Source organism: Uloborus diversus, chromosome 4 (genome assembly GCF_026930045.1).
Source record: "Uloborus diversus isolate 005 chromosome 4, Udiv.v.3.1, whole genome shotgun sequence".
Taxonomy (NCBI): domain Eukaryota; kingdom Metazoa; phylum Arthropoda; class Arachnida; order Araneae; family Uloboridae; genus Uloborus; species Uloborus diversus.
This window is the reverse complement of record NC_072734.1, coordinates 183,483,928-183,509,269: the sequence shown is the minus strand read 5'-3', so window position 1 is coordinate 183,509,269 and position 25,342 is coordinate 183,483,928. Positions and strand designations below refer to the sequence as shown.

Genomic DNA, 25,342 nt, shown 5'->3' with positions numbered 1-25,342 from the left:
TGGATTTATTATTTATTTCTAAAGTGCAAAAAAATTTAATAACATTCCTTTCATACAAATGCAATTCTCAAAAAAAGGATTAACTTTTTCTTTTTTTTAAATATACTAGCTGCGTGCCCGGCGTTGCACGGGCTACGTAAAAAACGAAAGAGATGTCCAATTGATGTTTTTGCATTACTCTGACATCAGTTTCTAAAGCGCTAAGGAGTAAATAAATACGCCTAATGCAAGGTTTGCAAAACACCAGTAGAGCATATTTTTGGCAAAAATCTCTTTAAAGTTAATCGTAGTTATCGATAATGCAAGTTATGCGTATTTTCAATTAGCACAAAAGATAAAAATACATGCATTATCAATTATAATCTATGCTCCCTTTAAACTGAATTAAATCTGATAGACTATATCTGAAACATTTGTATGTACAATTACGATCAGCTTTTTACATAAAATGACACATACTTTTTGGTTGCTTACGTGAAACTAAAGCACCAATACTTAATAAATACCAATTAGCATTAATTTAATACCAAGTCATCAGATTCGAGTTAAGCTTTAGTTAAAATCCTTAAAAACAATATTTTTGTTCAAAACTGTTTCACTTAAAGAAATTCAAACGATCTTAATTTAACATGTTCTTTTAACGATACAAACTGTATTTCAAAAATAGAAACAGGAAGGAAAAAGAGAGTTATTACAATTCGAAAGCTCACCCATGTGACGGGAAAAAGTCCAACAAAATAAACATAATTAGTCGCACATCCTAAATGTACCAAAATATGAGGCCGGTGAATGATAAACTTACACTACAATCAATAAACATAGCTAAAGAAACAACTTTCAGATGTTGAAAGGAGTTAAGAACGTTGAATGTAAAAAATAAAAAAAGGACAGACGATAAAATAAAGGCTATGTCAGAATAGGGCAACCAATTTTGAACTAATTTAAAATGAAATTCTAGATGGAAACGTTGTTTTAAGATTTGGACAGCAGCCAAAAAAATCTCTTTTAAAACAATTATGAGAATTTTACTTGCTCGCGCATATGCAAAATGGCAACAGGAAAGAAATAAAAATTCCTGAATAACGTTATGTTAATTAACGTTTTAGTTAATATCTCTGCTAACTAAAGTCGCACAATTACGAGATTGGTCCTATTGTTTTCTTTGGAAAATTTCGAATTGATCGGTATCTCGTTTGACTCCCGATTCGCAGTGGTTCTAGAGAAGATAGATCTTCAGACAGACAGACAGACAGACGCGAACAGATTTTAATATTATAGTGGATTTGTTTTTTATTAACTAGTATTATTTATTCACAAAAAGGTTCAAAACGTTCAACTCAAAACTTACTCGACTTGGTAGAAAACAGATTATTCTTTCTGCCTGCTAGACCGAAGCTCGACTGATGCTCAAAAACTTGTGAGGGTATTTGCAAGGGAGCAGCATCAATCTGTTCTGGCTGTTGGCTCTCCAGTTATAATTCGTTTAAAAAAAAGGGCACTGCGTAAACTGCCCCATGCGTAAACGTTTCCAGGTCTACCATATATGGTTGAAAGGCCCACCGATTGACTGACACACAAAACATTCGGTAACAAACTTTACTTAAAATATGTTACATGTATTTATTTTGTATTTGCTTTTGACGTATTTTTTTACTGTAACTTTTACCGGACAGGAAAAGTAAAAATATGACCACGTTTTTTTAAATCAATTACTAATGAGTTTTGATTGTTTTTTTTAACAATTAACTGTGCGGAACGTTATGATTACACATAATAACTTTTAATCCAATTTCATAAAGCTAATTAACGAAAATTGAAATTTAGAAACAAAAAGTGCAAGATAACCTAACTGCGGTCTTAACACACTTTTTTTCTGAAACTTGCATGATATTTGATATGCATCAAAGTTGAAAAATAGAGATGTGGTAAGTGTTTTATTGAATTACTAAATTACTTAATATGTAACGTTAATAAAGGTTTATTGAGCATTTAGCGTCTTTTTAGATACATAGATAAGCTAAAATGAATGGAAATCTACTTGGTGTGCTTGCTGTTGTATCTTTTTTCCAATGTGTTTGCCTTATTTCTGCTGATAAGTATCTTACAAGTACTCCATTGTTTTGATTTGAAAAAAAAATCTCACCTTTTTTTAGTGATAATTATTGGAAGACACATTTCACCCTTAAAGGTATGCATAAACTTAATATAGATTAAATCATCAAAATTAGTGACACGTGTAATCTCAACAAGTCATACATTCTATAAAATGTTGAAGAATACCTATGCAAAATAAAAAAAGATAATCTTCGACATTGTTTCCATTGCTCATTCATATTTTTTATCAAATAGGCGATGCTCTGAAACCAGCATATCATATTTTTTTCTTGCGATGCGTAAAAATAAAGATCGACAGGTTTAACTGTACTAAAAATTGGATTGAGAACTGGTAACACCAGATTTTTTTTATGAAATACTAAACACTTTTTATAATGCACTCAAAAGGACAAAATACCTTTTCTGAGTCAAAAAGGAAATTTTAAGTATTTCTGAACTTTTCAATTATTTCAAGAAAATGACTTCGCAAACGAGGAAAAGTGCGACTCAACTCGTCTCTCAGGTAGAGAATTTCTTATCATTATCTAGCTTTCATTAATTTCAGTGTTGAAACGTGCATATTTTTCTGGGACAGTTTGGTTTGAAATGACTTGAGTCGAACTTTTCTTCGTTTGCGGGGTCATTTTCTTGGAATAATTGAAAACTACAGGAATACTTAAAATTTCCTTTTTGACTCAGAAAAGGTATTTTGTCCTTTTAAGTGCATTATAAAAAATTGTTAGTATTTTTTAAAAAAATCTGTTATTTTTTTCTTTTTAATGTAAATGTATTTCAGAAATAGAATAATGTTAATCATCACGAAACTTCACCTTATTTCTTGACATAAATGCTCCGCACTAAAAGGAAATATACCAATATATGTGCCTAAAACTTTAAGCAGTAAGCACTAAAAATGAATCCTTGTCCCTCTCTAGGATTCAATTGTGTGCTAATTTTATTGAAACCATTTAAATATTAAAGGTTTGCCATCTTACTTTATGTTTCGAATCATGTAAGTTACTTGTGGTAAAGATCCGAATACGTCTCTTTATTAAGCAACATTTTCGATTATTTTCATTGATAAGAGCATTTCATGCTTGCTCCAGAGAAGCCTTGATTCAAAATTTTCATTATGATTACTATTAACAGTACTGTTGCACAGCAACAAAATTTGTAACAATGGGCTTTATATTTAATTATTTAATGGGGAAATTACATGAAATTTGCTGTTTTTCATCCTAACCGAAATAATAATTTCCTTTTAGAATTTCGATTTTTCAGTGTTTAGTTGTACCATAAGATTAAGTAAATAGTTTAGTGAAATTTCGAAGTCTCTAAGTAGTCTAGTTGCTGAGATATAAGCAAAATCAGGCCTCAGATTTCTTCGTGACAATCAGGCCAAGTATAATTAAAGTGCTTAAAAAACTGTCACACTAGTTTTGCTTCCTTTTATGATGTTTATATTACGCACAAAAGTTATACACTTCCATCTATTTTTGTACGTACCTGTGTTTTTTTATTTTTTTAGAAAAGGTGCCAAGAAAAATCGGATATTGAAGTGTCATTAGCTGATCTGAACTATCAGGATGAGTTAACTAGGATACCCCTGTCTCCCACGACGATAGTGGAAAAGACGCCTTGGTACGAACAAGAAACCACTCCAACTAACAAAAATGTGGTTCTAATAGTTGAAGCTCACAATGACAAATGTGCCACACACAAAACTATAGTAAGTTACTTTTTGAAAAATATAAAAGTATGAACTCTTTTTTTTTCTTTAAACATTACAAATTAATTCATTTTCAACACAAAATGCAAACCAACGAAAAGTATAAAAACAAAATTATTGAGACCAAATTTAATGACCAAGCTTTCAAAAGCTATTGCTTCTATATGGCAAAAAAAAAAAAAAAATGCTTTACACGGATAAGTGCATTCGTCTCAATAGATAATATACCGTAGGTAGCATGTTGTTTTCGTAATAACACTACTCTATGTGATTGTATTACCATTAGTACAAAGTTTGGATCTAACAAATGAAGATTATCATGATAAATGTGCCATACAAAAAAAACCCCTATTGCAAGTTACTTACAAAAAAAAAAAAAAAACCTGTGTGTGTGTTTTATCAAACGTAATGCAATAGTTTATTTCCAAAACAAAATGCAAATCAACGAAAGGCTTAAAAACAAAACCATTATGCATCAGTTGAATGACACTTTTTCAGAATGTTATTGCTTCTATGACAAAAAAATAATGTATTGCATGCATTAAGCGTAATATCCTTAATAGGTACATGTATAACGTGTGTCGTACGTTGTTTTCACGATGAAAACACCATATGAATGTATTACCATCAGTACAAAGTTTGGATCTAACGATTTTTATCTAAAGATTGTCATGATAAATGTGGCATACAAGAAAAAAACCCTTAAGTAAGTTACTTTAAAAAAAGGAAACTATGTTTGTTTGTTTTTTCAAACGTTGTACAATAGTTTATTTCCAAACCAAAATGCAAATCAACGAAATGCATAAAAATCAAACCATTGCGAATCAATTGAATGACCATGTTTTCAGAAAGTTATTGCTTCTATGATAAAAAAAATAATTAATTTCATGCATTTAGTGTAGCATCCTTAATAGAGGGATAGAGGGTATAACATGGGTCGTACGTTGTTTTCGTAATAAAAACACTGTATGAATGTATTACCACTAGTACTAAAATTGGATCGAACAGTTGAAGATTATCATGATATATCTGCCATACAAAAAAAAAAAAAAACCTTTCGTAAGTTACTTTAAAAAAAAAAAAAAAAAAAAAACTGCGTTTTTTTTTCTTTCAAACGTTGTACAATAGTTTATTTCCAAAACAAAATGCAAATGAACGAAAGTTATAAAAACAAAACCACTGTGCACTAACTGAATGCCCACGTTTTCAAAAAGTTATTGCTTCTATGATAAAAAAATAATGTACTGCATGCATTAAGTGTAATCCTTAATAGAGCGTATAACGTGGGTCTTACATTGTTTTCATAATAAAAAACACACGATATGAATGTATTACAATTAGTAAGTTTGCACTTTAGCACTTAAATCTGCAAGGGATTTATTGATTTTACGACAAAAATAAATGAATTACGTGTTTCAAGTTTATTTGCATTAATAAATGATCAAGCATGGGTCGTGTAATGTTTTCGTAATAAAATTGTACTATGTAATTGTATTGCTATTAATACAAAGTTTGCACTTGAGCAAACAAACTTAATCGAGGAATGCTCTCAAAAGTTTTCTAATACATCATCAGACCTATATCTCTTAAATTAATAATTTATAAATTTTCTCGGTGAAATTGTTTCGCAATAAATAGTACAGCATTTCTAAAGAAAAATATTTCTGAGCTGATTTTGGAAAATCAAAATGCTACCTATTAAATAAACTTGATACGTTCGAAAATTGTTATAAGATTTAAAATTGCAACGATGACAAATGAAACGCTGAGGACCTTAATGGCAGTAATTACTAATGCTTTCGTATTTGCCGAATAATATAATTTAAACATGATAAAACAATCATTTGGACAAATAAGTGAATAAATGATGATTTCGTTGCCGTAAACGCGGGCCACTTTGGCAGACATTTTGGAGCTTTTCTTATTTTTTCTCAATGATTTCGTAATTATTTATGTTTCCAATCTGTGGAAAATTTTTACGCATCTATAATTCTTAATACTGATCACTTTGGTTCAAAAAATTATTACCATTTTTAATTGTCTTTTTAATTTGGCCAATGTTATCCTTACGCTTGGTTTAATTGGTTCAAAGTAGTTTTCCTTATTTAAAACAAATGTAGAACTAATTAGAACCAAAGAAAGACTTGTGTTCTTAGTTATACTGCTATTGATTATGATTTATAAAATTATTGTTATTATCGTTTTTTTTACACTTACCATTGTGCAACTTATGAGTGTGACATACATACATATATATATATATATATAGGTTTGTGAACTTATTTATTTATTTACTAACCGCCTACGGCGACCAGCTGGTCCGCCTTTTTTGCGCCGGGGTTGCCACCTTCGGCGGCGGCAAAAATAAACTTCGTTGCGGTATCAATCAAGCTATATCTATCTATATCATTAGTAGTTTGAATAAAATATCTTCTAGATTTATCTCTAGTTCCGTCGTTTGGAGTATTTTTAAAGGAGGGGGAGGGGAGACCCAAACGGTGTACTCTTCATGCAAAATTTGTCGAAAAATAACAAAAAGCACTTCCACTTTTATGTGAAAGCATTGTTTTTTCAAAGTCATGGTGTGTGTGGAGGGGAAGAGGCATTGACACCGCGTTGAAGTTCCTTAAATGACGGGCATTTCTTTACTTTGCTGTCCATCTACTATATCGACCTCTATATTTGTCTATCTATCTATATACAATCTATGCATATCTACCTCTGACCAGTAATTAACAATCTTTTTAAATTTATATAAGTATTAATTCGAAAAAAATCTTTTTTGTTCATTCAATCTCTATCTATCTCTGTATCTACCTAACCGCCAATCCGAAACAGAAACAAAGATTGTGCAAAAAACCGCGGGCTTTATTTATTTAATTAAAATTGCCCGCAAAGAAAAGACTCTAATATGTTCCCCGTAGTGTGCAAAAAGTAACGCTTGCAAAAAGATAAAAAAACTTAAAAAAAAAAAAAAAAGATGAAGGGAAGGCAAACGATTTCAGTTGGATCACGTGATGAGGTAAGTTCGGAACTCAGCCGGCAAGCGAACAGCTCGCGTTGTGTTCTGCATTAAAAAAATTGTAAAAAAAAAAAACTATTGCGTATTTTTAAAAACTTTTTTCTTCTGAAGGAGGCGAAATGTTTTTACTATTACCAACTAAAATTTTAGAATTGAGTGTTCAATACTTTTTGCAGGATGGGTTTCGAAAAAAACTAAACCCAGATAAAAATGCAAGATAAAGGTTTTTTCAAAAATCTATAAAAAATACAAAAATTGCTCTATCTTCAAAATTTTTTTGTTCATCATATTTAAAATTAAATTTCCGACACTATAGTACAAAAAATATTTGTCTGGCACGATTGGGTTGGAATCTGTGAGGTTAAAAGTACTAAAAAGTGATAAAAATCACATAAAACATTAAATAACTTTTTTCTAATTAAAATATCAAAAATCGAAGCCCGAGGTGCACATCTTCGGCAAAAACTGCACCTGTATACAAAATTTCATCTTTCTAGGCCTCACCGTTTTCCCGGGATGGACGCCACACACACACAAACATCTTATTTTATTATATGTATAGATTACCTTTTTTTTACAACTCAACAACGATTCAACAACATTAATCATCGTTCATTATATTTGTTCCAAACTCATTAATAGAGTATTTATTAGTAACAATATGTTTATCTTTTTTCATCACTATTATATATTTCAACGTTAAAACTTATTTTTGGATTGAAAGGTTATTTTTTAAGTTTTTTTTTTTTTAATTCAGTAGGATTGCCACAGAGATCATGAAAGAAACGTTTAAAATGTTTTTCTTGTATTGTTTTGATGTTTCATTCTTTCCATTGTTTAGGTTCCACAGCAGAGTACGACGCCATTTTGACACGTCTCAGGAATGATATGTATCATTGAAAGGAGCTCAATATTTTTCTTGTAGCGTTGAGGACTAAGAGTCCTATCAATTTATGGGCATATTTTGGCAGCTTTTAAAGGTAAGGAAAACTTAAGTGCATATTTTGTCCATTTTTAGCACAAAAAATTTTAATTTGTAAAAATTGTAAGAATTAAAGAGAACAGTAAATTGTAAAAATTGTAAAATTGATTGTATATAAACAGAGGTTATTATTCTTTTTTCTAAATTCTCCGTTGTCTCTAGAAACATATTTATATTATTGTAAACATAATTACGTAAAAAATCACGTAAGTAATATGTTTTAAGTACTTTCATTTGTATATATTTTTGCTATAGACAATCATTGAAAAACAATCAACAGCTTTTACGAAGTCATTTTAGTTATTTCTTGACATGGTAAGGGGGGGGGGAGGCAACCATAATTCTTGATGCTATCTTTGTTTTCATTTAAAGTAATCATTCTTTGTCATTAAGTATTGTTAGTTTCGATATAAATGAATATTGTATGTATCTGAATGCAAAACTAACTGCACCATTTTTATTTCCATATAAGAAGCAATATAAGAAGGGGATACAGGGTATTGTTCATGTACATTTCATACTTCAATTTTTCTTAAGCTTGTTATTAATGTAACGTACCAAAATAAAATGTTCTATACTAATACTGATATTTGCTATTTTTGATATCACTAAACATAAATATAAGGGGTGCTGTATACGAATTTAGAGAGAGCGTATTTTTTATTATTTTTTTTTTTTTTTAATTGCATCAATATTTTATTACTTTGATTCTGCATTTTATTTCGACCATTTTTGTAGTTCAAAGAATAAATCGAGAACTAACGATTGGGAAAATAAAAGCGTGCAAGTTAAAAGGAAATACGTAATGGGTCATTCCATAGAAATGTCAACCTCAATCTCAGAATTTTTTTTCCCCAAAGCCTTAATTGTGACCTATCATTTCATTCAGCATACTTTCTAATACATAAATCCAGTAACAGTTTGCAAAAATTTCATTCGGTATTTTTCATCTGGCTTTAAACGTGCGAAGTTGTAGAAAAGGCTTAGCATGTGCAAAAAACATGCGTTTACGTTTTCTTGCGTAATGTAAATTTTTTTGCAAATTTTTAAAAGAACTACGTTTATTCTAAATGATTAGATGTTGACCCAATAAAATTGACTGTTATTTTTGCATACATTATAAGATAAGTACTTTAATTAGTTAAGTTATTTCACTGAAAATATTTACGTTACGTTAGTCACGAAAATGTACTATTTTCTGCTTAAAAACTAAATCAGATGATTGATCCAAACAGCACTTTTTATTTTCTTACATCTGTATCATATCTTCTTAAAAAGTGCAAAATATTTATTTCAGTATTAGTAGATGTAAAATAATTAGTGTGACTAACGTAACACTTGAGCTGTGACTAACGTAACAGTTTGCATGTGACTAACGTAACATTTTAAAAATGACTGCTAATATTTAAACTCTTATCTAATTTAATTTACATTTTCATGTACAATTTTGAATATACATGCATTCTATATTGATTAAAAATAAAAAGGGTGAAAAATACCAGTAAAATTACATTGTATAGACCTTCTGCTTACGTAAAAAAAAATACTTTTTTAAAGGTCTTTATAAAGATACTTCCAATTTAAAGAATTATTAAAAAAGAAAAAAGGTGAATAAAGCAAATTGAGTACTCTGCTGAATGTGCATTCAACACAAGAATCCAAGCTTAAGAATTAAGTTAATAGAAATACAGTCTTAACAAAGAAGAACGTCTCTTTTTTTTAGAAAATACATGTCCATTGTCCACCTATTATTAAAATAAAGTAATGGCTGCTCGTAGGAAAACATTTGAAGATGTTACATGATACAGTGACAATAAGCGCTGCTGCCATATATTTCAGAAAATGCAAGAATGATTATTTAGAAATTCAAACATTTGCAGTGATATCTGGAATTAAAATGCGTTCTGCAAAAACGTTCGAATATTCTTTTTTCAATATTACACTTTAAATCAAAAGCATGCACAACACTATTCGTTCGATGAATCAGTAAACCTTAAAAAATAATATGCCATTGAAAAGTACTGCGGAGTTTCTTATGACGATAACTAGTATATCGGCAGAATACTAGAATTCGGTGAAACTGCCAATTTGCATAAAGTTATTTTTTTTAAAGAGAGATATTTAGGATTTAATTAGCCTAAGAATAATGTTATTCAGTTTGTAAAAGCAATTTTTTTTTTTTTTTTTTTTTTTTTTTTTTTTTTTTTTTGCACATTCAAATTGAGTTAATTGAACTGAATCCTTCCATTCAATTTCTTACACTATTATAGAAAAAGAAGTAAAGAAAGAACCATAATGCAACACAAAGAAGGTTCCTAAAAAGTGTAAAAGTAATATAAGAGCAAGAAATCAATTAATAAAAAGTTTTTTATATGCTTTCATTGTTTGTTATTCGATGGTTACGTTAGTCACGTTACGTTAGTCACACACAGTTTTTCGTAAAAGTACCATTATGGGACAAAAAAGATTCATCTGTAACAAATCTGTAGTACATTTTTAAAAATAGATTGTTTACCTTTTACAAATATATCGGCCAATTTTAAATGCCTGCGTAAGTTTCAGAAAAAATTGCCTCGTAACATAAGCATTGTTTCTCAGGGTTGCTAACATGTTACGTTAGTCACAATGCCTTTTTTCGTGAAAAAATACCTGCAGCGCTTATTTTGCTTTAAATTCTTGGTGGAAATGAAAAAAAAGTCCCCTTGTACAATTTAAATCTTCATATTAAACCAAAATATATTCTTTTTTACTCTCGGTGTAAGTAGAAAGAGTTTGAAAATCAGCTGCGAATGTTACGTTAGTCACTATGGAATGACCCTAATATATTTTGCTAAACTCATCTTCATTAGTAAAACGTTCATCCTTGTACATACTAAATAAAGAAAAAAAGGATAAGAACTTATTTTAATATTACAAAAATATCTAATTAAATGCATTGCGGTAGCCTGAAATTAGATAACAGTTTAGCTCACAGATATTTTTGTGTCAAATCAGTAAGTTTTAATCTAACAGCCGAGCCTTCTACAGTTTTAATTATCGTTGTATTTGAAACTCAAATAATTACGCTAGAGTTATTTTTGTTAGTTAATTAAAAGTTATAGTTAATCTCGATTATTTTACTGCCTTGGGTTGGGTATGAAAATAAAAGACAAATTAAGTTTAATCAGTTTGTTTTAGCAGTTCTTCTGCTACCAAAAAACGCTCTTATCGTATGTGAACGGAATAGTTTTTAATTATTGAAGCAGTATGAATTCAGCTTTCTTTTCAGAAACGATGTAAAGTTGATTGTTATGTGTTCTTTAATATTTTCAGAAACATAAACTAATTAGAATCTATGTTACTCTGCAAATAGTGTTTTAATCAGTATAAAAAAAACAAAGTATATATATATATATATATATATATATATATATATATATATATATATATATATATATATATATATATATATATATATATATATATATATATATATATATACTGGTGTGCAAAAATTCAGGACGAGACGGCTTTTTCAATATAACTTTGTACAAAAGCTTTCCAAATCAACACATTTAATACCGTAAGATCCCCAATACGTAAAGACATGTGTAATGTAAGCAACACTTACTAAAAGAGAAATCAGAGGGATAAAAAGAAGCTTTATTGAAAAAGTAGCATATAGCGCAATGCGACTGAAGGCCGAAACATCCCTGTGATGGGTGTCCTGCAAGAAACATCCGGTCTTTAGTAGGGGATATGATCTACCCCGACTACTAGGCAGGTTTCACAGCGTCTGCCCATGCTGAGAAAGAGGGTGTCAATGAGTTGTTGAGGCATTGCTGCCCATTCGTCTTGCAGCGCCAATCGAAGCTCCCGAATCGTTACGAGCTGCCAAGCGTCTGCCTAGAAAATCCCATACATGCTCGATGGGATTGAGATCCGGAGATAGTGCCGGCCAATCCATACGTTCAATATCCTCACTCTCTAAGAGCTATTCGGCAGCTACTGTGCGATGACATGGTGCATTGTCGTCCATGAAAAGGAACTGCGAACCCATAGCGCCTCTAAAAAGACGCATATATAGAAGAAGAATCTCGTTACAATAACGGGTCCCGTTGACTGAACCAGCATCGAAGATGTTAAGGTCTGTACGACTACCAAGCATGATGCCTTCCCAAACGAGAACACCGCGACCTCCATACCTGTCCCTTTCAATGATGTTCGAGGGATTATTGCGGCTTCCCCGCTCTCTCCAGATGAGTATGCGATGAGAATCGCTACTCAAACTAAATCTGCTCTCATCTGTAAAGAGTACTCGTCCCCATTCATTGTCTCTCCAATTCCGGTGTTCCCGGCACCACAGAGAACGCCTTCTCCGATGGGCAGGCGTTTGAGGTACACACCGTATAGGGCTTTGTGCAAACAGACCACCACCGTGCAGTCTTCCGGCCACGGTAAAACGCGATATCGGTCGTCCAGTCGCCTGTGTCGTGTGTCTAGCGATTTCTCCCCCCGCCTGTTTCTTCTGGCCTGTAAGACAATATACCGGTTATCTGCGGGTGTGGTTCCTCAAGGACGACCACTACTGAACCCCCGGATAGCTGTTCCTGTAGTTTGAAATTGTCTGCAAAGTCGTGAAACGATGCTGTGAGCAATTCCTAACTCTTCAGCCACACTTGTCACACTGCGGCCTTCCTCCAACTTCCCAATGATTCGACCTCGGGTAAAAGCATCCATATGTCGTCTAACAGATTGATTATTCGCCATTTCTCGCTGAGGCAGCAACTCGGTGTGATTTTAACTGCTATACGGCGTGCAATCTCTTTGCCAGAAATACTGATCTTACACCGACAACATGCTTTATACTACTCAGACACTTCCCCGTTACGTCTGCCTGCATATCTGCGCATGTGCTACCGTACATCACCTTACTTAATCTCCTGCTTCGTCTTTCTGTCCGCTCTGCCTCTTCGTTCAGCTGATATGCTAATTTTTCGACTTCGTCCTTAATTTTTGCACACCAGTGTATATATATAAAGGGTGTCCCAAAATTAACGCAAGATTTGATTTTGTTGCCATTTGTGCAAAACAGTGTTGGCATCTCTGAAAAAAAACAATTGATAGCTGAGAGGTTATAGTTTAAAAAAATGGAGCGTTATACGATACAATAACGCGCTTTCATTATTGAACAATTGTTTCAAAAATAATGAAAGTTGAGGCTGGTCAAGCAGTTACTGTTATTGGCGCTCGGTATCACAACACGGTAATGCACGGGTGGTTGTGGGCTTGTTGACATAGACCTTTGAATTCAAATAACCCCATAAGAAGAAATTTAAAAATGTTAAATCACACGATCTAGGGTGCCAATTCTGATCACCGAAATGAGAGAGTACGCGACTAGGAAATGCCTTATGCAGTAATTGAAATGTTTCACTCTCTCTATCTGTATGGTACAATAACACCCCATTTTTACTAACCTTAAACTCTCAACTGTGAAATTGTCCTTTTTTCATGGTTGCCAACAATTTATGGAAAAAATGGTGGCAAATTCAAATCTTGCGTTAATTTTGGGACACCCTTTATATATATATATATATATATATATATATATATATATATATATATATATATATATATATATATATATATATATATATATATATAAAACAAGAGATACAATTTAAGACAAATTTAAAATAGAAATTCAAAGAAATTGAAAAAATAAATACAAAAGTGTACCGTAATGCCAGCGCAAAGCTGCTAGAAACAAAAACAGTACAAACATATTCACACAAACAGTCAAAATACAAATGAAAAAAGCAAGAACATCAAAATGGAAAATGAAAAATCTGAACCCAGGACCAACACTTTATCAAGGGGGGGATTGGTCCCAAAGTTCACAAGGCCCTTTCTGTCTAGCAAGAGGGAAGGTCCCAATAGCTTGCTAGCCTCCCCGAGAGCCTTAGAAGATATTTCTGATTCCTTTCTCCAGAAAGGGCCTTGTGAACTTTGGGACCAATCCCCCCTTGATAAAGTGTTGGTCCTGGGTTCACCTTTCTCATTTTCCATTTTGATGTTCTTGCTTTTTTCATTTGTATTTTGACTGTTTGTGTGAATATATATATATATATATATATATATATATAAATGTTCCTTATACAAATCTACAGGAAACGTTGGATCTCGACCAAATTTGACAGAGAATTACTTTGGCACTCGCGAAGTAACGTAGGGGGGGGGGAGGTTTCGAGCGCTAAAAAATAGCCAAACTGTTCGAATATTTATTTTAGGACCCGAAAATGGAACTAAATGGCTCTTTCTCCTCGAAATTATTATCCGATTTTCTTGATTTAAGTCTCACGCAAAAGCTCTTTAAAATACCCTAGAAGCAGATTTTTATCCTTAAAATTTCAAAAAAACCAAAGCTTTAAAATCACCAGGAGAAAAGTTATAAGCATTTTTAAGCCTAATAGAAAATTATCGTTTGCCAACGAGCTCAGTTTAAATTAGCTTGAACCATTAAGAAGAAATATCTCTTGCCATTTTTTTTCTACTGCGAGCAGAGAAAAATTTTGCTCTTGATTTGAGACAAAATTTCACCATTTTGATAATTGTTTGCTCCCCCTCCCCCTTTTTATTTGTACTGTTAGCAGAAGATAAACGAGTATTTTAGTTCTCTTAATAGAGGTTTGCGTTTAATTAATTCGAAATTCTTAGATTTGCCATTAACGAAATTTACGAGTCATTATTTTGACAGGAAATTTTACAGTATTTTTGGTTTTTTAATTATCTAATCAAAGATTATTTGTTGAACAAGCGCCACTCTTGTTTTCGACGTAGACCGTGCTAAGCCGGGAAAGCAACTAGTAAAAAATACAAACATTAGACACAATATCTTTCTAATACTGTGATGTAAATACTTTACTATGATATAAATACAAAGCTGAACGCATATTAACTTTGTCGCCAAAACAAACTGCTGAAACTGTGCATCACCATGTAATTAACTTCACTACCCCTAAAAGCTAAAAATAATTTATTTTCCGAACAGAGTAATTTCCATATTACAAAGGAGCAATCCCAAACTTTTAATTTCTTCAATACAACTAGAATCTGATAATTTAGGAATAGAAGAACATATTTTCTACGGTGACGGCAAAAAATATTAACATTTGCTGTACAATTAAAATCTTTGCATGCAATCTTTGCATGCAAACTTGTCATGCCTTTATTGACATGATCTCTATTAATTTGGCCAAATACTGAATATTTGGCTACAATCTAGGCCAAATACTCGGTATTCAGCCTAATTACAGGGAATCATGCAAATAAAATCAGCACAAGAAGTTTACGTGTAAAATTTTTATTTGCTAACCAAATGCAAAGTTTTTTTTTTTTTTTTTGCTGGCACAGTATTGAGAAAATACATCGAGCTTACAAACGTAGCTTTTTATCGAAATCGCGTAATATTATCAAATTTCTGTAAAAACATTTTGGTTTCTTCTGCCCTGCCCAAAAGACCATACCTAATAGTGTCTGTTTCAAGCATTTTATCTTTATTGATTCCACTACAAATTTACTAATATTTTTATTCCAGTTGTGAACATTAAATATTGATTTTTTTTTTTTGAAATTAAAAAGTATTATTAAAATATTGGGGATATAATTTGCGTAGTTATACAATGCATGTAATTTTGCAAGAAAACCGTACGTGTTAGAGGTAAACGGGTACGAAATATGAATTTCGTTGAACGTAATACATAAAATCAAATACAGTCCAACCTCCATATATCGAACTTCCACATATCGAAATTTTCTATATATCAAAATCCCAGCAAATTTCTATGTTCATTATATAGAAAAATTGCTTCTATATATCGAAAAAATCTCTATACATCGAAATTTTTTTCGAGACATTCGTAGATTTTATTTTCCACTTTAGACTGTTTGTCTCATGAAAAATGAAGGTTAAAGGAGAAATTACGATTACTAAAGGTTGCTACGGAATTCATAAGAAATCTGGGGTTAAACGGGGTGTAATTAAGTCGTTGTTCCGTTCTGAAGTTCATAAATTCCCTCAAGTTTATATCAAATCTTAACTGTAACCAGTAAACCTGTACAATCAGTTTCAAATTATCCCTTTTTTTTGTTGATTATCATTTCTAGTCTTCTTAGCTTTAGTAAAAATCATTCAAGTTAAGTAGATTGATTTTTTACTTTTCTCTCGATCACATTGTCAAAACGAAAATCCCCTAATGTTGCGATCAAGTTGAATTGCCGAAAGGAATATAAAGATGTGTGGTTGGCGTAAAAATGTAATTTCTGTTAATTTTTTAATCATCAACTTTCATTTAATCCGATACTCGTATAAATTATAAATTGGGTTTCATTCACGAAAATTAGCTTTTATTTTAATGTTTTAGGATACTTTTATGATAAAATAAGATAGTTTCCATATATCGAAATTTCTATATATCGAATTTTTTTCCGGCAATTTGCTACTTCGATATATGGAGGTCCGACTGTATTTTGCCTGTACAAGCAATAAAAAAAAAGTCAATTCAGAAGTTAGTGCTGTTGAAAATTCGACCAGATGATTTATAATAAATAATAAATGTAAAATCCGGAAACTAAGGAATTAATATCTAATTAGCGATGATTAACTTCTAAAGGAACTATTCTTCAATGTAACTTACTGAGTTGTTTCATCTAAGTCTATTTGAAACGGTTTTTTAAATCGAAAACACACGGAAAATTAGCAAAAGAAAAAAAAAAGGGGGGGGGGGGTGTTAATGCAATAAAACACAAACACAATCAAGCTTCGGAATTTATCTTTTCGGATTCCTTCTGGCTCTTTTTACTGAAATTAATTAATAAATATAACAACACTGAGAATTATATGTTCTTCAGGAAAGGATTGCAAATAAAGAAACGAACATACACGCTATCTGCGAACATACAATCTATCCGCATTCAATCTGCATTATATAAGTAAAGGACGATGTTTTTTTTCTTTCGTTTAAAATGTGTACGATTCCATTTTAAGAAACTATGCAAGTTTTTTGGTACTTTTGGTAATTAAGTAAAAGTGATTCATTGTAAGAAATATTTTATAGTTTGAAATGCAAGAATATTTATTTCGAGTGTTGAACGTATCTCTTCTTGTGGAAACACTTTGCGATGTACAAAGACATTCTATGTTTCAAAAATTGTACACATCACTTTAACAACAAAATATAATAAAAATACATTTCTAAAAAGACTTTGATGTATACTGTTTTGTTTGCTTTGTCAGATAAAATATTATCTCAAATTATATTAAAACTAGAACTTAATTAATAGAGACATTATACACTGCAAACAATTTTGTGTAACCTTACTCCATAAAATAGGTGGCAGCTTAGCTGCCTCCACTCTCGAGTAACTTAACTGATATAATTGGTGTAAAGTGACACATCGCTTGTGAAAGGTTACACCATAGTAATGTAACTACAGCGTAACGTATCACTCATTTCTGCTTAAAGTTACACCAAAATTTTCTGCATGTTTACTGAGAAATTGCTTGAAAGGTTACACATTGGCAAAAATTAAACTTTCATCTGACCTTCTTGAACGCGTGCTCATTTCTTTTATTTTATTTGATTTTTTATTTTATTTATTTTCTTTTATTTGACTTTCTTGAACGATTAATCAAGTTCATGCTTTTCAACAAAATGAATACGCAACATTTTTTTAATATACAATATTTATTAATTTTAATACACAAACAAGACATGTTTGTTGCTCCAAGAGCAGAAATGACCTGAGTGGTGTCCGAAACCAAAACGCGATCTCAGACTCGCAAAGCAAGAGCTTCTACAGCTCGGCAACCAAGGTCGGTGTTCGTTCCATTAAGGGGACACTGGACCTTGAAAACAAACTTTTTTAATTATTGCTGGATTTGCATGAAATTTTAACCATATACTTTAAACACTAGTACAAGCTTAATTATAAAATTTCATTAACAAATTTTAATTAGAAGACCAATTATTTAACAAAATGTAAATAACCTTAACAAAACTTTGAAAAGTCCCTTGCGTAATTATTTTGATTTCACAACACTGAAACTTATTTTAAGTCATTATCTATGCTATAATAAATAAAACAAAACTCACAAAATTGTCCTCATATTCAAATAAATTCAAAAAATAAAAATTTCAAAAATTTGAGAAAAATTTCTTCTTTTTGAACGTCCAGTGTCCCCTTAATAAGAGTTTACCTGCTCTGCGCTATTTATGATCTTTACGCATGCGCGCTTTGAATTATGTTGAAACAACAGTGCAAGGGTCGTTTAACAATATGCGTTTTTAAACTATCATACTACACTCTCAGAAATCATGTAACTTCACACTCATTAATACTGGTAACCTTACACATTGTTTACAGTATAGTACATTACAAAAAGAGCTATATGAAAAAAAAACTGAATTTAAAGTTAATAACTGTAGGGACAAAATACTTGCGTATGGTATCATAGAATAAAAGATTCGCTTTAAGATACCCTGGAATGCTGATTTAAAATCTAAAATCCGACGAAAAGTCACGCATTTAATTGCACAAAATAGTTATGTTGAAGAAAACCAAGTTTCATTAACATAGTATCGAAGTATATTTTAAAATATTTACAGCGACCCTTTTTTTGAAGTGAAATCATAAACTAATTAAATTGTATGAGTAAGATAATCAAAGTTGTTTTTAGTAGCACATGTGCAATTTCATACAATCTCTATACTTCTTCTTTGCATACATGGAAATATCTGTGTCATCTGCAGTCCTTGACTTGAAAAAAGTGTGATATGTTTACTTTTACTTTTTTTGTTAATTCTCATACACTAATTGAAGCAAATAAGTCTAAATTATTGATATTTGTAAAATGTTTATATTTAGAGGATAATTACTTTCTTTAACTTATTTCAGTCACGATCTCCGAACGCAACACTTCAAAAGTACTGCTCTTGGATTTTGGAAAGTTCATATCTACAAATCGTATTTGTGAAAGAAAGCTGGATTTTGAACTACAGGCTGCCTATTTTCATATCTTTTGTATACATGGCATAAAATACTCTTCCACAGAAATAATTATATAAATCCAGTGGATAATATTAAAGCTGCAAAATATTCGGGAAAACCTGATGTAATACTAAAGAAAAGCCTGCATTTTGCAAATATAAACTGATACTTACATTATAGATTAGCATATCAAAGCAGAACTTGTCATATCGTTTTTCCTACTTGATATTGAAACTGAAAATTAAAAATGGTATTTTTTTCATACTGGTGATTGATATCAAATATATATTTAAAAAAAAAAAGAAACTTTTTTTTTTTTGTACGCTCTTATGTGACGTATTACTATTTATTCTAAGGTTATTGTTGTTGTTGTATTGTTTTTTTTTTTTCGTTAATACATTTTTCAATAAATAAATAACTGTTGGAGAAAAGCCTTATATCACTCTAAAAATATAACTTCATTGTAAAAAACATGCATTTGATTAAAGTTTCCTAAAAATATGGATTATTGTAACTCACATACAAGAACATATCATATAACATATCTGGTCAACTTCTGATATATATATATATATATATACATTTAAAATCGAGCAGTACGGTATTACAATGTTATCATGTTTTCCCGAAAATTAAGCAGCATAAAAACTAATTTTATATTTTGTGATATAAAGTATAATAAAGATGTTTTGTTATATTGATGTATACATGCACTGATGAATATTTGTAATATTTTTAACTTGGTCGCATGTCCCTAAATAAAAGTGTACCAATATTGTATTTTATAATTATTTATTGTCTTTATTTCCAAAATAAATGTATCGATAGTTTCATGAATGATAAACATATCTCAAGGAAACGTTTTAATTTTTTTTTCTAGTTAATTTATGTGTGCTATCTCTATTTCAAACTTGGTTTGGAAAAGGGAATATCAACAAAAAGGAAGGGAGAGTGTAAAGAAAAAAAAACACCAAAACCACGATTTTAGAAAAGTAACAATTAAATATTAGGTACGTTTAATACATGTATTTGCAATTTTAATAGAAGAAAAAAACCCTGTTTTCATTTGTGATTAGATGCTATTAGTTTCAACGAATTATATTATGCTAACAAGAACTCGGTTAAACTTTAAAAACAAATTTTAAATAGCTCTAAATATAACTTGATTAATACAGTAAATTTATATTAATCTGTATGCTTTGGAATTTACTCCGAGCAGACTATAAATGTTTACTTTTTACGGCTATTTTTTTTAAAAACAGAATATATATTTTTGCAGCAAACCTAACTCATTCAACTCCAATTGCATGTTACCTGAATTCTATCTGCAAGGAATTTGTTGATATACAATTGTTTTTTTATGAAATTATGCAAGGAAAGATTATACAATTTCAAAAGAGGTCCCTCAAAGAAGAATGAATTTGCAGTTTTTAATATTTGCAGATACAAACATTAACCACCGACCTTCAAAAAACAGCTAAGTTATGTCTGTGGTAGAGTTAAAACAAGGACGAGACTGATTAAGAACATTTATTCGAACTTAAAAGTTGGAGGGGAGGTTTGTGTATTTTCTGTTAGGTAAAGTAACAATCTATCCATAGAAAAAAAAACTCACTATATATCAAGTACATATGGTTTCAGTGTGTATGATTTTTCTCATTGCTATCTTTCTTCAGAGATTGTTTAACTATATATTATTTGCTATACCATATGCTAACTCGCTTTACATACATCAGATGATTGCAAAACTCAATAAGAATAAATGAAAAGGAGAAAGAAATAATGTTCGGGTAGAGCAGGAACCATGCTTACCATCTCTGTTCTCGCGCAGGCAACAGTCAAATTAAGTTATTTTCACATTTCAGCTTCTGAGTCGTCTTTTACGAACTTTTTCATCCACAAAAATGTTGAGGTGTGCCTACTAATAACCGTGTATATTTTACGTAATGTTAATAAAGTATGCCATTGTAGCTAATTATCTTTTATTGCTTCATTGTTTAATAACAATCTAAATGAATTTGTTGTTGAAAAATTGTCTACTACATATAAAATTTTTTACACATCCGCATAGTAACAGAAAAAACAAAATAATTTCAGTAACTAACGAACTGCTCGGTCAAAGCTTTCAAAAGTCTTCAAATACGCACTTACTCAAAGCGAAAGAGTTAGATTAATCATGAATCTGATAAAAAACAAAAATGATTAAAAAAAATGAGAAACATTGACGTAGGACCTAGGAATAGTACTCCGCGAACACATGCAATATATAAAAATAACTCCAATACCTTTTTTTCTAAGAAAGTTTACTCAAACTAAAATTAAAAACTACTTTATTAACAAATGTATTTAACTGCAACTAATTTTAATGTAGGAACTGCAAACTCTTTCCGAAATGTAGTCAATTCTTAGCTACTGTTAGAAGACTAACTTGAGTAGGTATTCAGTTCCCACTAACGGTAAATTAGTAATAATAATAAAAAACTGAAAAAAAATAAAAACACAATACAGACATTGTTTAAAAAATAAAAAAAAAATCGAAAACGATGGTTTAAAATTAGCTCATTTAAACATGAATAATATTAAGAATTGTCTCTTCATTTTTTTGTCTATTTATGTTCTTCTAAAAATAGTCCTATACAATTCTTCAATAGCACGTGAAATTAATTGTACTTAACTGCTTAACATTACGAACATTTCCTTCATTTCCTTATATTATCTTAAAAAATCATTAATACAGAACAACGTTCCGAAATACTTTAGTTATTCTCCTGGAGCGTAAGCTCTTGTAATTTAAAACATCGGACTTTGTCCAATTGCAATGAAGTAAGTTTTCAATTGGCAGTTAGGTTCAAATTACAGTCTGAACATGGATCATATGAGGCAGTGAAAAGCAAAAGGATGCAAGCGCTAAAATTAAAAATTTGGAGGTAACCATTACACATGGTAGGTTAACCTCCCTTCTGGTCTCGGGGCAAGAAACGGGTACTAGTCGCCCTCGTAGTTGCTGCTATACAGCATGATCTAGAAAAAAATTTCAATGAACGTCTACTGCTTGACCGCGGATTGTATGTAATTTGGCAATCTGCCAAGTAAAGACTATTCCATCTGAATGAATCTAGCAGGGGAGAAGGGAAAATAACGATGGGATTTTTATGCACGCGTTTTATAATGTCATTAGTGCCTTATTCATTTATTGCATTCTCAAAAATAAAAAAAAAGGAAAGGCAAAAATAGTTACTATGGAATAAACAAAAAGAAAATAAAATATTTTCATTTCGTTCAGAACGTAAAAGCAAAATGGTAAGCTCAAACCTTTGTTGTGGATAAATTAATCAATTAGTTTTTGCCGTGAGAATATAGGTAGAACAGACTTCACATTAAAAAATGTTGCTGAGGGCGAATTTTCATTTTTACAAAACTAAGGCTAAATAATAGAGAGGCAAAAGTGCACATCTGTAACAAACCAACTAATAATTATACGTCCATGGTACCGCATGTTGCTCTTCTCAGCAAGTTAGCTGACATTGGAATAGGAGGAAAAACTTTACTTTGGGTTAGAAATTGGCTTACTGGTAGGAAGCAAAGAGTAGTTGTGAAAGGAAATCATTCTAATTGGAGTGATGTTTTAAGTGGGGTTCCTCAGGGATCAGTTTTAGGGCCTCTTTTGTTTATTATATTTATGAATGACATCAATGAAAATATTTCTGGAAGCATGAATTGTTTTGCTGACGATGTAAAAGTTATGGGGATTGTCGAAAATGAAGAACAAGTAAAACAGCTGCAAGAGGATTTAGATCACATTACTAAGTGGGCAGATAAATGGGGTATGGCAGTTAATGTAGGGGAATGTCAAGTGCTACACTTAGGTCATGGAAATAAGCGTATGAGATATCGTCTACAGGGTTCAGTCATAAATCAGGCAGAAAATGTTATGGATCTGGGTGTCTTTATAAATCAGGACTTCAAGTTTAGTCAACAGTGCAGTATTGCTAGTAACAAAGCGAACAAAATGCTTGGGTTCATCAATAGATCTATTTCAAACAAATCTAAGAAAGTTCTTCTGCCTTTATATAGGAGTTTAGTAAGACCTCATTTGGAGTATGCTGTTCAGTTTTGGTCGCCTTATCTGAAGAAAGATATTTTTGTATTGGAAAGGGTTCAAAGAAGGGTAACTAAATTAGTAAGGGGACTCTCAGATTTAGATTATGATACCAGACTTAATAGGCTTAACATGTATAGCCTGGAGCAAAGGAGAGTCAGAGGGGACATGATTCAGTTATTTAAATTTATCAAAATGAAAGATGTAAATGGATTAAATTTTTGCGGGGAAAGCAGGACAAGGGGTCATTGTTTTAAGCTATTTAAATCTCAGGCTAACTTGGAAATCAGGAAAAACTACTACTTTAGCAGGGTCGTGGGCACTTGGAATAGCTTACCGGAAGAGGCGGTAATGAGCAAGGGAGTGGATAGCTTTAAGAGGGCCATTGATCTTCATTGGGGACTAATTAATTGACTAGGACCAGCCTAGCTGGGCCCAGTGCCTGTTGCTGGTCGTCACATTTGTATTTGTATTTGTATTTGTATTTCCGCCTATAAACCGGATATTAGCCTTTCTATGAATCGATGGTCAGACAGTACCTAGGATATTATTTTTAAACGCGTTTTAATAAAAATTTGAAAATGAAACTCACCTCTCTTCATTTCTCACTGTCTCATATGGAGTTGGCAAATGTTCATTTAAATGTGACCTTCGCTTAATTTAGAGAATAAAATACATCTGCAAAAGCTGGAATCCCTAAAAACTAATAGGTGCGTCCAGTTCCGCCTGTAAACTGGATGTTTGCCTTTCCATCTAATCGATGGTCAGACTTCAAGTTTTTATATTAAATGTAAATGATGGGGTGCAATGCACCTCCAGAAAATAAAATATATTAAAATACTGCGTAAAAAACAAACTAAATTAGATGTAATATCTTGATTTCATCTGTGAATGTAACCTGAATAAATGTTGTGTAGATCGGGGCACGTTTACGCGGATTTTTTTCAATAAATTTTCCGATTTTCATAATTTAACCTGGGAAATTTTAGAAATTGTGGTTTTATGAAGCAGTTAAAAAAGACAAAATTTGTACATTCAGTTGTTGCTTAATTTGTTTTTTTAACCGTAAAAAAAATATAATAATAATAATAATAATAATTTGAATTTTAACCTCTTGAATTCAAATTATGTTTTTCGCAATCACGAGTGAGTGTGTGTGTATGTAGCATGTGTGTTTACGTGTATGTGTGGGCGGTATGTGTTTTTGCGTGTAGGGTGATGTGTATGTGTGTAGGCATATGTGTTTGTGTATGTGTCCTATCATAAGTGTGATGAGTGTGTGGGTAGTTGTGTGTAGATGTATGTGTATGTGTAGTTGTCTGTATGGGTATGTGTAGGTGTCTGTATGTATGTGTAGGTGTCTGTATGTATGCGTGTGTGTGTATGTATGTGGTTGAGTGTGTATGTGTGTAGGTGTATGTATTTGTGTATGTGTTTGTGTATGTGTGTAGGTGCATGTATTTGTGTGTGCGTGTGTGTGTGTAGTTGTGTGTGTTTGTGTATGTGTGTAGGTGCATGCATTTGTGTGTGCGTGTGTGTAGTTGTGTATGTATGCGCGTGTGTGTAGGATATGGATGCAACCTGGAGACGGCTTTCGCTATAGGAGCAGCATCGTGAGGACCCGGTCGACGGTGACAGGGTGCGGAGGGTGGCGGTGGGAAAATAAAAAGATAGTACATCAAGACAGTCAAGTGAGAACAATAAGCAATCGTGATTGCTCAAAAAAAAAAAAACTTGCCCCAACAAACTTTTTTCTCTTCTCCAAAGTGAAAATCGCCCTCAAAGGGTGCCACCACGGAACCCTGGATGATGTCAAAAGGGCTTGTGCGCATGCTCTGAAGGATGTTTCGGTTGGTGATTTTCAGGGAGCGCACGAAGCGTGGAACCGACGTCTGCAGAAGTGTGTTGATGCTCAAGGAGCATATTTTGAAGACTACTAAAGTTTTGTTGTAGCGATATCTCGAATATTTTTTTTTTTTTTTTTTTTTTGTGGACTTATTCTCATTACTTTAAATACACACCCTGTATGTCTGGTAGTACTCGTCTACAATAAAGCCAGGACATACAAATTGAACAGTCAGGAGGTCAAAAGAGTTTAGGTACAATCATGCTGAGTGTTATTTTTTTTATGAAATAAGTCTATAATATGTTTTTTCTGTACTCACCAGATCCTCCACTTCATGAGCTCACAGTATCTATAGCTAAAGCTTCAAATACTTAAAAATCCGACTTTTCCACTTTTACAATATTGTTTTTTGATCCCATGTTATTGTCCACATTTGGCTGAAATAAAGAAAACGAAAATGAAAATATGTATTTTATTTTTAATTTGTAACATAATATTTAAAAGGTTATGGTGATAAAAGTTGTCACTTTTAAACAACA

General features: G+C 31.6%; 1 protein-coding gene across 1 annotated transcript in view; it reads left to right on the top strand.

Moving 5' to 3' along the window:
• The window catches only part of LOC129221038 (nephrin-like), an 84,023-nt gene extending 64,834 nt beyond the window's left edge, over positions 1-19,189 (top strand). The window contains exons 15-17 of the mRNA XM_054855474.1: positions 3,623-3,823; positions 7,687-7,825; positions 18,766-19,189. Coding sequence (XP_054711449.1) covers positions 3,623-3,823; positions 7,687-7,716 — 231 coding nt within the window. The 3' untranslated portion in view covers positions 7,717-7,825; positions 18,766-19,189. The remainder of the gene's footprint in view (positions 1-3,622; positions 3,824-7,686; positions 7,826-18,765) is intronic.
• Positions 19,190-25,342: the final 6,153 nt, after the last annotated feature.